The sequence below is a fragment of the Dunckerocampus dactyliophorus genome, chromosome 3 (genome assembly GCF_027744805.1).
Source record: "Dunckerocampus dactyliophorus isolate RoL2022-P2 chromosome 3, RoL_Ddac_1.1, whole genome shotgun sequence".
Taxonomy (NCBI): Eukaryota; Metazoa; Chordata; class Actinopteri; order Syngnathiformes; family Syngnathidae; genus Dunckerocampus; species Dunckerocampus dactyliophorus.
The window spans coordinates 36042264-36055432 of NC_072821.1; the positions used below are offsets into that span (position 1 = coordinate 36042264).

At 40.8% G+C, this 13169-nt stretch overlaps 1 protein-coding gene across 1 annotated transcript; it reads right to left on the reverse strand.

Annotated features, from left to right (window-relative positions):
• Positions 1-3793: 3793 nt before the first annotated feature.
• LOC129178714 (adhesion G-protein coupled receptor G1-like) lies at positions 3794-11266 on the reverse strand. Its single transcript, XM_054771200.1, has 14 exons — positions 11237-11266; positions 10937-11091; positions 10773-10848; positions 8906-9047; positions 8602-8721; positions 7513-7632; positions 6271-6316; positions 5831-5925; positions 5585-5700; positions 5218-5486; positions 5049-5145; positions 4850-4979; positions 4145-4340; positions 3794-4073 (listed from the first exon to the last, which is right to left on the reverse strand). The coding sequence occupies exons 2-14, from the start codon at positions 11088-11090 to the stop codon at positions 4006-4008; spliced, it is 1629 nt and encodes a 542-aa protein (XP_054627175.1). The 5' UTR covers position 11091; positions 11237-11266; the 3' UTR covers positions 3794-4005.
• Positions 11267-13169: the final 1903 nt, after the last annotated feature.

The following is a 13169-nucleotide window of genomic DNA, read 5'->3' on the forward strand; positions in this document are numbered from 1 at the left end:
GATTCAGGTCAGGAGTGAAGTGCAAGAAAAGGAAAAGACGGTACAAGCCATGTCTACCGTCTGTCATCATGGGGAACGGAAGATCTCTCCCCAACAAGATGGAAGAGCTAACGGCGCTGACCCGACTGCAAAGGGAGTACCGGGAATGCAGACTCATGTGCTTCACGAAGACGTGGCTGAGTGAGCTTTCTCCGGATTGACACGTCACACTGGACGGATTCCAGCTGGTACGAGCGGACAGGAATGCAACGGAGAGCGGTAAGAAGAAGGGAGGGGGAATCGCTGTGTTTGTGAATGATAGATGGTGCCACCCGGGACACATCTGTGTGAAGAAGCAACTGTGCACCAGAGACTTCAGAACTTCAGAACCAGCACCCCCAATCCCTCCTCCTCATCTCCGGTGACTTCAATCATGCTTCCCTGTCCTCTGCTCTTCCCACCTTCACCCAGTATGTGAAATGCCACACTAGAGACAATAAAACTTTGGACCTCCTGTATGCAAACATCAAGGATGCATATACCTCATCCCACCTCCCCCCGCTGGGTTGTTCTGATCACAACCTCGTCCATCTCGTCACAGACTACACTCCAGTAGTGAATAGACAACCCCCTGTGAAGAGGCCTGTGAAGCAGTGGTCTGAGGAGAGCAGTGCTAGGCTCAGAGACTGCTTCCAGACAACAGACTGGGAAGCGCTCTGTAGTCCCCATGGCAGTGACCTTGACAGCATGACTCACTGCACCACAGACTATATTAACTTCTGTGTGGAGAACATTGTGCCCTCCAAGTTGGTGCGGTGTTTTCCCAACAACAAACCCTGGGTGACCTCTGAGATTAAGGCCCTGCTGAATAAAATGAAGAGGGTCTTCAACTCAGGGGACAAGGAGGAGCTGCACCAGAGTCCAGAGGGAACTCCGGCATAAGATCAGAAAGGGAAAGGACTGCTACAGGAGGAAACTGGAGAAGCGGCTGGAGCAGAATAAAGCCAGGGAAGTCTGGAGAGGCCTGCAGACCATCATAGGCCATGGTAAAGGAGTGGGGAGAGACCAAGCCAGTGGGGACAAGATCTGGGCAGATGAACTCAATCTGTTTTTCAACAGATTTGAGTCCTGTTGCCTTGACCTCTCATCCGATGAAGACCATGGAGAGGATTATCCTGCAGCACCTGTGACCCCTGGTGGGAACTCACCTGGACCCCCTGCAGTTTGCTTATCGGCCTGGGATCGGAGTGGACGACGCAGTGATCTACCTGCTGCACAGATCACTGCTACACCTGGAGACAGCGGGAGCGCTGTGAGGGTCATGTTTTTTGACTTCTCCAGTGCCTTCAACACCATCCAGCCGTCACTACTCAGAGTGAAGATGGAGAGTGTGGGAGTAGACCAACACCTGACTGCATGGATTATAGACTACCTCACCAACAGACCACAGTATGTGAGGCTCCGTCACCGTGTGTCTGACATGGTACTCTGCAGCACAGGTGCCCCTCAGGGTACGGTGCTCTCCCCTTTCCTCTTCACCCTCTACACCTCGGACTTCACACACAACTCCACACAGTGTCACATCCAGAAGTTCTCCAACGACACAGCCATTGTTGGTTGTGTTTAAGAGGGGAATGATCTGGAATACAGGACGGTCATCAGGGACTTTGTAAACTGGAGTGAGCTTAACCAGCTACAACTCAACACCAGCAAGACAAAGTAACTTCCAGAGGAAAACATCTCACTTCACACCGGTGAACATCCAGGGTGCGGACATTGAGTTGGTCGACAGCTACAAATTCCTGGGTGTTCACCTTAACAACAAACTGGACTGGTCCGTCAACACCCACGCCCTCTACAAGAAGGACCAGAGTCGCCTCCACCTGCTGAGGAGACTGAGGTCCTTTGGTGTTTGCAGGACTCTTTTACGGACCTTTTATGACTCTGTGGTGGCCTCAGCCATCTTCTATGCTGTGGGCTGCAGGAGAGGGGGCAGCACGGACATGGACAGGAGCAGGATCAATAGACTGATCAGGAGAGCGAGCTCTGTCCTGGATGGTCCTCTGGACTCCGTGGAGGAAGTGGGGGAGAGAAGGATGTTGGCTAAGCTGACATCCATCATGGACAACACCTCTCACCCCCTACATGACACTGTGGGTTCCCTTAGCAGCTCCTTCAGCAGCAGACTGTTACACCCACGGTGTAAGAAGGAGAGGTTCCGCAGGTCCTTCATACCGACCGCTGTCAGGCTCTACAACACCTGCACCACTTGAACCATGTTGTAGTCACTATGTATTCTTTACTTGCGTATCTTGCGTATCTTGTAACAAGTGAATTTCCCTGCTGTGGGATAAATAAAGTACAATACAATACAATACCATACATTTAATCAGAGGAATTTTACACAATCGAAAATATCTGAGAGATCGACAGTGCAAAACTCTTAAATTATCAATCATAAATCTACATTTCAATCATACTTACAGGTGAAATGTTCGTCCACAGCCTTTGAACTAGCGATTTGTGCGGTTAATAGCTGCACATGCAGGCATCTTAAGGCAAAATTTGTGTCCAATCCGAATTAATAAAAGAAGTTCACCACGAATGCAAAAGCTTGTCCGAGAAGTGTTTCTTGCGAGTGGCAATATGGCGGCCATGTGGCTTCACAAGTCATCGCCAATGAGCTATCCAGATATATAATACAGATCAGTAAACAAATAGCATCATTGACGTCATGTTGTTTGTAGACAGTTGATGTAGAAAGAATCAACAGCGCTTCTGCTGGAGGCTGCCAAGTAGTGCACCCCCTCTTGCCTCACTTGCTTTAAGATGGAGTGACCGAAGGGCCGCCCCGGGGCCATTTGCGGCATGTGGCCAGTGACACAATGTAAAATTAAATTAAACAAACAAAAAAAACACAACAAAATTTGGAAAAATAGAGCAAAAATGCAGAATGTGAAGACAAAAAGGTGTAGTCTTGATACTTATAGTTATACTTGATACTTTTTCCATGAGGGCTGCATACCAAAAAAAAAAATGCAGGGGGCCACTTTGATATTTTGACATCTTTTTTTAATATTGTAAAAATTTGTACACTCTTTCTAAAATTTTTTGTAAAAATGTCATTTTTTTTGTTTAATTTTTTTTTTGTTTAAGAAAGTGTATTTTTTGTTTAAAAAATGTATTCTATGTAAAAAAAAATCATAATTTAGTAGAAAAAATCATTTTGTTAATTTTTTTCTAAAAATGTCCTTGTAAAAATACATGCCATGACAAAGCTTTGTGTTATTATTAGTCATTAGTATCAACATTTAAGCTTTTTGTTTTCACATTCTGTGTTTTTGCTCTATTTTTTCAAAATTTTGTTGTGTTTTTTTGTTTAATTTTATTTTTACATTGTGTTGTGAGCCAATTAAAAAACAAACCCCAGGTTGCACTTTGGACACCCCTATACTAATAACTCATAATAACACAAAGCTTTGACATGACATATACTTTTACAAAAAATGGACAAGAAAATTACCATATTTTTGCCAATAAATGTATACTGTATATATATATATATACACACATACACACACACACACATATATATCATATATATATATATATATATATATATATATCATATATATCATATATATCATATATATGATTTTTTAATGAAAAAATAAATTTTTTTGCTTTTTTTTTTACAAAAAAAATACTTTAAAATTTACAAAATGTTTACAGTTGTTTACCACATTAAAAAATATGTAAAAATAAAGTGGTCCCGTGCATCTTTTCATTTTTCAGTATGCAACCCTGGAAAAAGCTTGCACACCCCTGCTTTAAGACATGATTACAGTGGATCCCGCATATTTGTGATTCTGTGTTTGCATTACAACAATTTTTTTTTAAAATCCACCCATTTGTGTTTTTTCTCCCCGAAAATAGGGCATTTTTTATTTTTTTAACAGAAAAGAACACTAACCTCTACAGTCAACTTTCTTACAACCTGGCCTCCTAAGTTGCATTACGACAAAGCTAAAGGCTTGCCCCCGAGTGTCGTGACTTCCTCCAGGACATGACAAACCACAAGAAGATGAAGAAACCTGGAATTAAGAAGAAGAGGCGGGGAAGTGAGAAGCTGGGAGAGTGGCAGTTATGCCGTGTGTGCTCAGACCTTGAAGTGAGTTGAGGATGCAGAAGAGGTAGAGGCCCGCTGTGGTCAGGTGGCCAAACGAGAAGAAGATGAGGCCCCAGGGGATGCCCAGCAGGGTGGTGACTCCCAGCAGAGTGCTGATGTTTTGCTTGGCTCGGCTTCTCTCACTGCGTCCAAACTGACCACAGCAAAGAGGCCACAGCAGGGTAAACATTTGCTGTTTCAAAAAATTGTCAGTTAATAGTTGGGAGATTAATCATGTTTCCTCAAATAAAGCCCATGGTGAAAAAGTACACTACCCTAACCCTAACCACCTCCTAAACCTAACCTTAGCCCCAACCTTAATTCTAGGTCCTAACCCTAGGTCCTAGCCAACAACACATCCCTAGGTCCTAAACCTAACCCTAACCAACTTAAATCTAACCCTAACCCCAACCTTAATCCTAGGTCCTAAACCTATACTCCAACCCTAACCCTACGACCTAACCTTAAACTCAACCCTAACCTTACGACCTAAACCTAAAACTAACCCTAAACTTAATCCTAGGTCCTAACCCCAACCCTAACTCTACGACCTAAATTTAAAACCGACTCAATCCTAGGTCCTAACCCTGATCTCCAACTCTAACCCTATGACCTAAGACTGACCTGAACTCCAACCCTAGGTCCTAACCCAAACCCTTTTTTTTTTTTTTTTTTCCAAACTCTTAACAACATCCAGCGTACCTCTTCCCTATGGCGGAGACTCAGCACACGGTGGACCGTCACCACTAGCATCATCAGGTTGAAGACAAACACCAAGGTGAACACCCCCAGCGTGGTCGCCTTCTTCACAGCGTTATCCACCATGTAGCATCTGCACACAGCCTTCGCAGTGTGACTCACTACATTGCCAAACACTGACATCTTGCTATCTAAGCCTTACATTTCTGTGCTGTTGGGATTGGACGTGTCCAGGGGTACATGTCCATACGCATCTGGCTTTACAAGGACCACCAGGCACACAATGGCCGCAGGAACACCTACGCAGGAGGTGACGTCTGTAATAGACGTGTCAAACTATTTTGATGACGCTAGCAAATGTCGTGACTCACTCCATCCCACCAGGCCCAGTTTGAGGACATATCGCCGGATGTAGATGTTGAAGACTTGGACCAGGAGTAGGTAAAGGTGGAAGCTCTCCAACGCCATCCAGCTGAAGGTGGCCAGCAGGGAGTAGTGCAGTGAGAGAGCCACGTACAAGCAAAGTGCCCTGGAGGCCTGCACGGTGGCCAGCCGGCTGAGCAGGAAGTGAATGTTGAGCAGGATGAGGGAGAGGGCCAAGTTGATGTGGACCTTCATGGACACGTCCTGGCGGATATTCCTTCAAGACACACAGGGCACTTCATAAACTGCACCAAAAACTCAGCGAGATGATAACGGCGTAGCAAAAATAGATCAAGGTTGAAAAAAATCAGGCACCTTTTTGTGATGAACAGCAGAAGTGTAAGGAGCAGGGCAAGGAGGGACAGACTGCAGCCAATCAGAGAGATGTATGTCAGCACCGCTTCGTTTGTGGCTGAGAGGGAAGCAGACACCTGGGATGGACAGATTGTCGTTACTGGGACCACTAGAGGGCAACAGCACTACTAATAATCTGTGCTGGAGTCAAGCTGTGGCCATGGTGACGTTTGAGTTCCTGTCTGCATTCTTGTAATTTGTCCGCACCATGAGCACGCCAAAGTAAGTCAGGTGGTCGCAGGAGCAGGTCACATGACTCTGGCCACGCCTCCAGACGGTCTCACAGCCACTGCTGCTGATTGCTGGCGATTCAGAACCAAACACAGACACGTCACCCGTTGCATAAATATCACGTTAAAATGCCATTTCCTTAAATCATCCGTTATAATGTATTTATGAGCAACCACAAACGAACAGAGGTGGCATCTGTAAAGTGGAAGTTGACTTCTGAATCCAACTGTATTTACTAAGTTATGCATATTATAAAATCATTTGCATTATTTTAATTCAGTGTAGTTCCATAATGGTGGAATAGTTTTGAATATTAGTATAAAATTAGACTTGAGGTAATGCCTGGTACTCTCTGCAGTTGAGTAAACAGCCTCGGTCACTATATGAGGAAACAGGCTCATTAGAAAGCAACTCACCCATTGTGGAAAAATTCAAGAAGGCACATCTTGGGGTTTGGGTTTCCTGGGAACCATATTCACGTTTACTTTTAATGTACTTGGATGTGTACTTTTATGTACTTACAAGAGTATTCTCATTCATCCACGTCATCGTATTCTCAGGGCACCGAATTGATCGCAACAGGCCTGTTGAGGTTGTCTCAGAAGACGTTTTGTTTGGCCTCTCATCCGAGCAGGCCACATGTAGATATGCTAAGACGTTATATATATATATAAATATGTACTGCCTTCTTAAATAATCTTCAGAAATTTTCTTTTAGGAATATTTTGACTTTATTCCCATAATATTATAACTTTTTCCCCAACCTAATTTTCCCAAACTTACAACTTTATTTTGTTTTTTTCCTCATAATATTACAAGTTTGTTGTTGTAAAATTACAGCTGTTTTTTCCATTTCTGCTGTTTTTTTATTATTTTTTTTACATTTTCCAACTACTTCAACTACTTTCTTCCTGTGAATTTTCTTCTTGATTATTACTTTTTCTCAACCTAATTTTCCAAAAACTGCAATTTTTTTCTTTGTTTTGCTTGTTTCTCATATTACCAATTTCAACAATTTTCTTTTTTCTTTAATATTTCAACTTAACGCTTCTACAATAATTTTTTTTCCTCATATTATCATGGCACAGTCGCACTTTTTTCTCTTAATATTATGACTTAATATTATGACTTTATGTTCATAAAATTGCTGCTGTTCTTTGCGCTCTTGCTGTTGTTTTATTTAGTTTTTTATTTAGTTAATTTAGTTGATTTTGTTGATTTAAAAAAAATGTAATTTCATTTTTATTTTCCTTTTAGAATGTGGTAAGGACCCATTTTTTTTAAAATGACACAGGCCACAAATTACTGCTTTTTTTTTCCATTTTTTATGTTGTTTTATTTTGATTTCTTGTTTATTTTGTTTTTATTTTAAAAAAATATATTATTTCCTTTTTAGAATGTGCAGAGGGCCAATTAAAAAAACATTTTGGACACCTCTGCTCCAGAGTAGAAGCACGCCCCAAGGGGGATAAATACTACACCATCCCCTTAGACCACAGCTGTCCTGCCTAGTTTTTGAGCATCAACTGATGATGCATGCTTGGATGAGAGGCCAAACATCTTCTAGCTCAACCTGAACAATTGAGTTGGCATCGCTTGCGTGCCCTGAGAATGTATTATATATTATTTTTCTTGCTTTGATTGGAAAATAAACTTACATTCAGGGCGTCGGTGAGATTGACGGTGATGTTTACACGCTCCTGCAGGCTGTAAATGTTTTTCCCCCTCACGCTCAGGCCCACCAGCCTGTTTTGGTAGAACTCATCCGAGGCAGAGCCCTGCAACATGACAAAAATGTTCCCTTGATGTCACTTTCATCTTGTCCTTATCACGTGATGTTGTTGCAAGGGAGCGCAGCGAGTGAAGGTGTAGCTTATCTTCTCCTTGGAGAAGATAAGTTCTCACTTCCTGTTTTTAACAGCACAGCATCGTCAGTCACATTCTATCTGACAAAAAGCCACCACATCCATCACATTTCAGCAAGCACTTTATTCTATTTAGTCAAACATGTGTGTATGAATGATGCCGGCACTGGGGGAACAGCGGTTCAACAAGGAAAACATGATTGTGTAAACACGTGCTTCAACCCAACTCATCACAGTGAACACATTCAAATTGTGCAGCTGGTGTGACAATTTAGTGTGAGCACCATTGCTGTCTAGCACTGCCTTAATCTTCTTGGGCATGGAATTGAGCACTCAGCAACACACTTGTCACCTTAGAGGTGTGTTTGGACTCCTTATGCTGCTTCAAAATGTCACACATGCTGGAATTAATCTTTTCTTCACTTAACCACAGCTCCCGATTGCCGGAAGCTCTCGTGTATGCTACTACTACCTTGCCTTGACTGTAGGCATGACACAATCATCCCACCAAGACACTCCAAAAGACCTGCAAACGATGATATGCTGCATGCAGTTATGCCTTATTAAACGAGAGAAGAAAAAGCGAGGGGCTCATGCTGTGCTTCACAATGTCACAGTACATGTGGGAAAACCGCAGCTCCTTGGTGCTGGTAGGACTCGCGCACACTACCACCTTTCTTAACTGCAGCAAGACACAAATATCTTGCTACTCAGCTGTACTGTTGCCAGTACACTAACTCCTCTGAAGTATACTTACCTGTATATATATATTATATCCAAGTTTACGTTCTAGTATGGTCCCTTGAGAAGATATTGAGGATATCTGCAGGAGTTTACTAATGTGTCTCTGTAGCGTGAGCCGTAGTATTTGTGGTCTCTGACCCGTATAGCTTTCGGCCAAGTCACCACGCAGAACACGATGATGTGGTTCAATCCGGGATCCAACTCTCTCGGCAGCCGGACGCTGACTTTGCTGTTGTTGACGGTCACACCTGGCTTGGCCTACCACAGCAAAAACAGGAAGACACAGTACCTCTTGGCTTCATTTGCATCAGGAACACAAAGAATTTAAATGAACAAACAAGTCTGGATGACCCGGGTATCACCTGTGACGGAGTGTTCCTTCCTTGCAGAGCTCAAACTCTCTTAGATCACAAGACGGTCTTTGGATGGCATGTCTTCTTACCTCAGTGTCACTGGCGGAGATTTCCAGGCCTGCGAAGCGACCTTTGGGTTTGTGCAGGATGGCCATCAAGTGACTGACAGACATGGACATCGTCTCACTCACGTCTGTCTGCTCCAGCACCTTCTCTAGCTTCTCTATCGCTCTGGATGGAAATAAAACCATCCATCATTCCCCACTGTTGGAAAAAATTAATTTACTGAGTGGGTAAATAATTATTACAAGTACATTTTAGAATAACTGTTTGCATTGATGTTTATAGATTGAATTATTGTTGAGTGTCTTAAAATAAGTACAGTATAGAGATAACTGTTTAATCAATTAATCGAATAACTTAGTGAATGATTACAAGTAATTTATAGAAATAATGCTTTATTAAATAGTTAGCGGAGTAGATGAATATCTGTTTAAGTTAAAGATTAAACAGAAATACTGTTGGTCACAGCTTCTACACACCAAGGTTACCAGGCAGATACGGCCCAGAGTGTAGTCAAAACAGAAACATTGGCTGGAGCAAAGAATGTTTTATGTCAACAACTACACTAAGTGTTATTGGGACAGCGAGGGAGCCGGCTATCATCTGCTGGCGTCCAGGAGAAAGTTATCCTTGTAGAGACTGACGCCAATGGTTTGAGCAAACATGTATAAAAATGACTATGGGATAATCGGGCGGGAACTCTCTTTTATTTCAGCCAGGAGATGGGTAAAACCAGTCCGGTGCTCTGTAAGACTGCGAGATATTCTGCCTGACTTATTTTGCAATTATTATGTCTGACTTATTCTTCAATACATTTTAAGACATCTAATTTGGTGTGGGAGTCTTTCTTCCTTCTCATAACTGGAGATTAAAGAGCACGCAAGGGGGGGGGGAACTGCCTTAATTCATTTTCCAAAGTGATCCTTTGACCTTTATAGGGTTGTGGAGAATTTAATCTCCAACACCACCAATGAATGCTTTCATGCGCCCAATGCAGGGTTTCCCACAGGAAAGCACAAACAAGACCGAGCTGCCAGATGACAGGCCATTTTAAAAAACAAATACATTTGCTTGGTTTGACTTACCGGTAAATAAAAGCATACAGGATACAAATAAATTTACAACATGAAGGCATATGTATATAAATAAAGATGTATGAATAAAATAAATAAGAAGAATAATAACTGAGAGTAAAATGACTTAAATAAGTGTAAAAAATTACACAAAAATAAAATGACTTAAATAAGTGTAAAAAAATACATGCAAATAAAAATGACTTAAATAGAAGTGTAAAAAAAACAATTCAAAAAGATTTCAATAAAGACATAAAAATACAAATAAACACCAATTTAAAATGACTTAAATAAAAGTGTAAAGATAAAAAATTACAATGGCATAAATAAGTGTGGAAAAACAATAAAAAAATACATAAAAATACAAATTACTTAAATACAAACATTGAAAAAACACAAAAAATAAAAATAAAATGACTTAGATAAGTGTCAAAATAATTTAAAAAATATGTAATAATAAATATGACGTAAATAAAAGCGTAAAAATATATATAAATTTAAAATGTCTTAAATAAAAGTGTAAAAAATAATAAAAATGACTTAAATAAAAGTGGGTTGTGAATGAATGACCATTGGCAAATCTGGGCTCCACTTGAGAGCCGCTGTCCTAAAGTCTCTTCACTAGACTGCTCGCTAGTCGCTTTTTCTCAAAAAGGGTTTCTCAAGGAGTCTGATTACTAAATATAATACTAAATATAGTGAAAACATCGCTAGGTTGGCATCACGGATCCCTCCTGCGACATCTTCTTATTCTCTGGTATGAGCTTTGCACAGACGGTCTTAATGTGTTTACGGGCAATGAAATGAAATGAATACTCACTTAAAGTGGGTGCTGAGGTTTCCAGTTTCCAGGATTGTGCTTACATGCTCCATACAAAGCAAGGCACCCGCAACGCCTGATGAATATTTATGGTTTTTGACTAATACTGTGTATACAAAGAGATACTGTATACACAATTTGTGTCAAATGCGTTAACATCCAACCTGGATTTGGGTTGGACACCATGCATCCCTCATGCAGATCTTCAGCCTCCCGTCTCTTTTGATCTGACTCTCCTGTACTCGGACCATGATGCTGCCCTGAAACATTACAATATGCCAACGACAGGAGCAGCCAAGATGGATGTTGCCACTGCATCCTAAGGATTTAAGAAGATACATTACCAAGAGTATGTCAAAGAGCTAAGCGTTCCATCTACACTAAAGGCTGGGAAAAAAAAAACAATATGGACTTTAACATCTCTCAAAGTAAAGGCACAATCTGCAGCATGAGGCGGCTCCAACCTGAAGGGAGTCCAAACGCAGCTCAGACGCATTGGACCAGAAAGCAGCAAGATACTAACGAGTGGAAAGTGAGAAAAAAACATGCAAATGATATTGCAACATCAAAAGAGGAAGTGGTGACAGACAACATCACCGCTGTCGTAAAAATGTGATTAAATACATGTCAACTATCAAGTTGTCTTTCAAGCACATATTCACCTTGGAAAAAGACATTTTAAAAACCACTCACCAATATTCAGTCATGATAGCAAGTAAAACAGAGCTTGACGTTGCCGATACCAGTACCCAAACTTGTACAGATACCAGTACACAATAAATAATATGCCATCAATATCAACTGTCATGTCAAACACTAGAACAGAAGTGTCTAAAGCCATTTGCGGCCCACGGTTGTTTTTTTTTATTGGCCCTCAGCATGTTTAAATATAATTTAACAAGAAAAGTAAAAAAAAACATTTTACAAGAATATTCAAGCCGCTTATCCTCGCTTGGGCGGCGGGGGTATGCTGGAGCCTATCCCAGCTGGCTTCGGGCGAGAGGCGGGGTACACCTCGGACTAGTCACCAGCCAATGGCAGGGCACATACAGACAAACAACCATTCACACTCACATTCATACCTATGGACAATTTAGAGTCACCAATTAACCTAACATGCATGTTTTTGGAATACATGTTAGCTGGAGTACCCAGAGAAAAACAACAGAGAGAAGAGAGGGAGAACATGCACACAGAAATGCCCAACAGAGATTTGAACCCAGGTCTTCCCGATCTCCTGACTGTGACTGTGTGGCCAACATGCTAACCACAAGACCACCGTGCTGCCCATGAGAAAAAGTCATTTTACGAAAATAATGACATAATATTATGCGGAAAAATCATGTGTAAAAAAAGATGTTTTTTTTTTTTTGTAATAGTATGAGAAACAAACAAAACAACAAATAAAGTTGTAATTTTTAGTTGTGAAAAAAAGTTCTAATGTTACAAAAATAAAGTCAAAATATTATGGTAATAAAGTCAGAATTTTATGAGAAGAAAATTGACAAGAAAAAATTGAAAAGTTGGAAAATAAACAAAAAAAAACCACAGCAGAATTGAAAAAACACTGTAATTTTATGAGTATAAAGTCAAAATATCAAGAAAAAAAGTTGTATTCTTATGAGAAAAAAGGCATAATTTTACGGGAATAAATTATGTCATTTTAGAAGCACAGAGTTGTTATTTTTTAGAAAATTAAGTTGTAAAAAAAGTTATAATCTAACCCAAATAAAGTCAAAATATTATGGGAATAAAGTCATAATTCCAACAAGAACATTTACAAGAAGAAAGTTAAAATAGTTAGAAAAAGTAAAAAAAATTTAAAAATAAATAAATAAATGGAAAAATACAGCCATAATTTTTTGAGGATAAAGTCAAAATATGAAGACAAAAAAGTCGTATTCTAACCAGAAAAAATTCACAATTTTATGAGAAAAAAATATGGTATTTCAATAGCATAGAGGTGTAATTTGTTTGGAAAATTAAGTTATGAAAAACGTTACCATGCTACAAGAATAATTGATATTGATATCTTCCCAAATGCCCAGCATTTATTTGGCTGCATGTACTAATCTTACCACGTGGGGGCAGTATGACTTTAAAAGTATTTGTTCCGTCCTGCATGTGGTAGAGCGTGACCTTTACGTCCACCAGTTGGACTTTTTACGCGTCCAGGTGTGGAACCAAAAGCGCCAGCGTGTGTTTTTAGTTTGTCGCTGTTATTTCCATCAAGTGTTTACTGAGCTGAGCCACCTGAGGCTGCTGATTGCACACGTGTGTTGTTTACCGCCCACGAGACGCTTTATCCATTAGTACCTTTACTATAACCATACACACACACGCACGCACACAGGTGTCCTGCGTGGACCAGACTATAGAACGTGCTAGAACGTGCTC

Excerpts from the sequence above, each read along its gene's own strand:
- LOC129178714 (XM_054771200.1), bottom strand. The coding sequence starts at position 11,090 with ATGCAGTGGCAACATCCATCTTGGCTGCTCCTGTCGTTGGCATATTGT. Across the intron at positions 10,849-10,936 it reads GGTGTCCAACCCAAATCCAG|GCGTTGCGGGTGCCTTGCTT; the intron begins GTTGGATGTTAA and ends AATATTCATCAG. Across the intron at positions 4,074-4,144 it reads CATCCTCAACTCACTTCAAG|GTTTCTTCATCTTCTTGTGG; the intron begins GTCTGAGCACAC and ends TCTTAATTCCAG.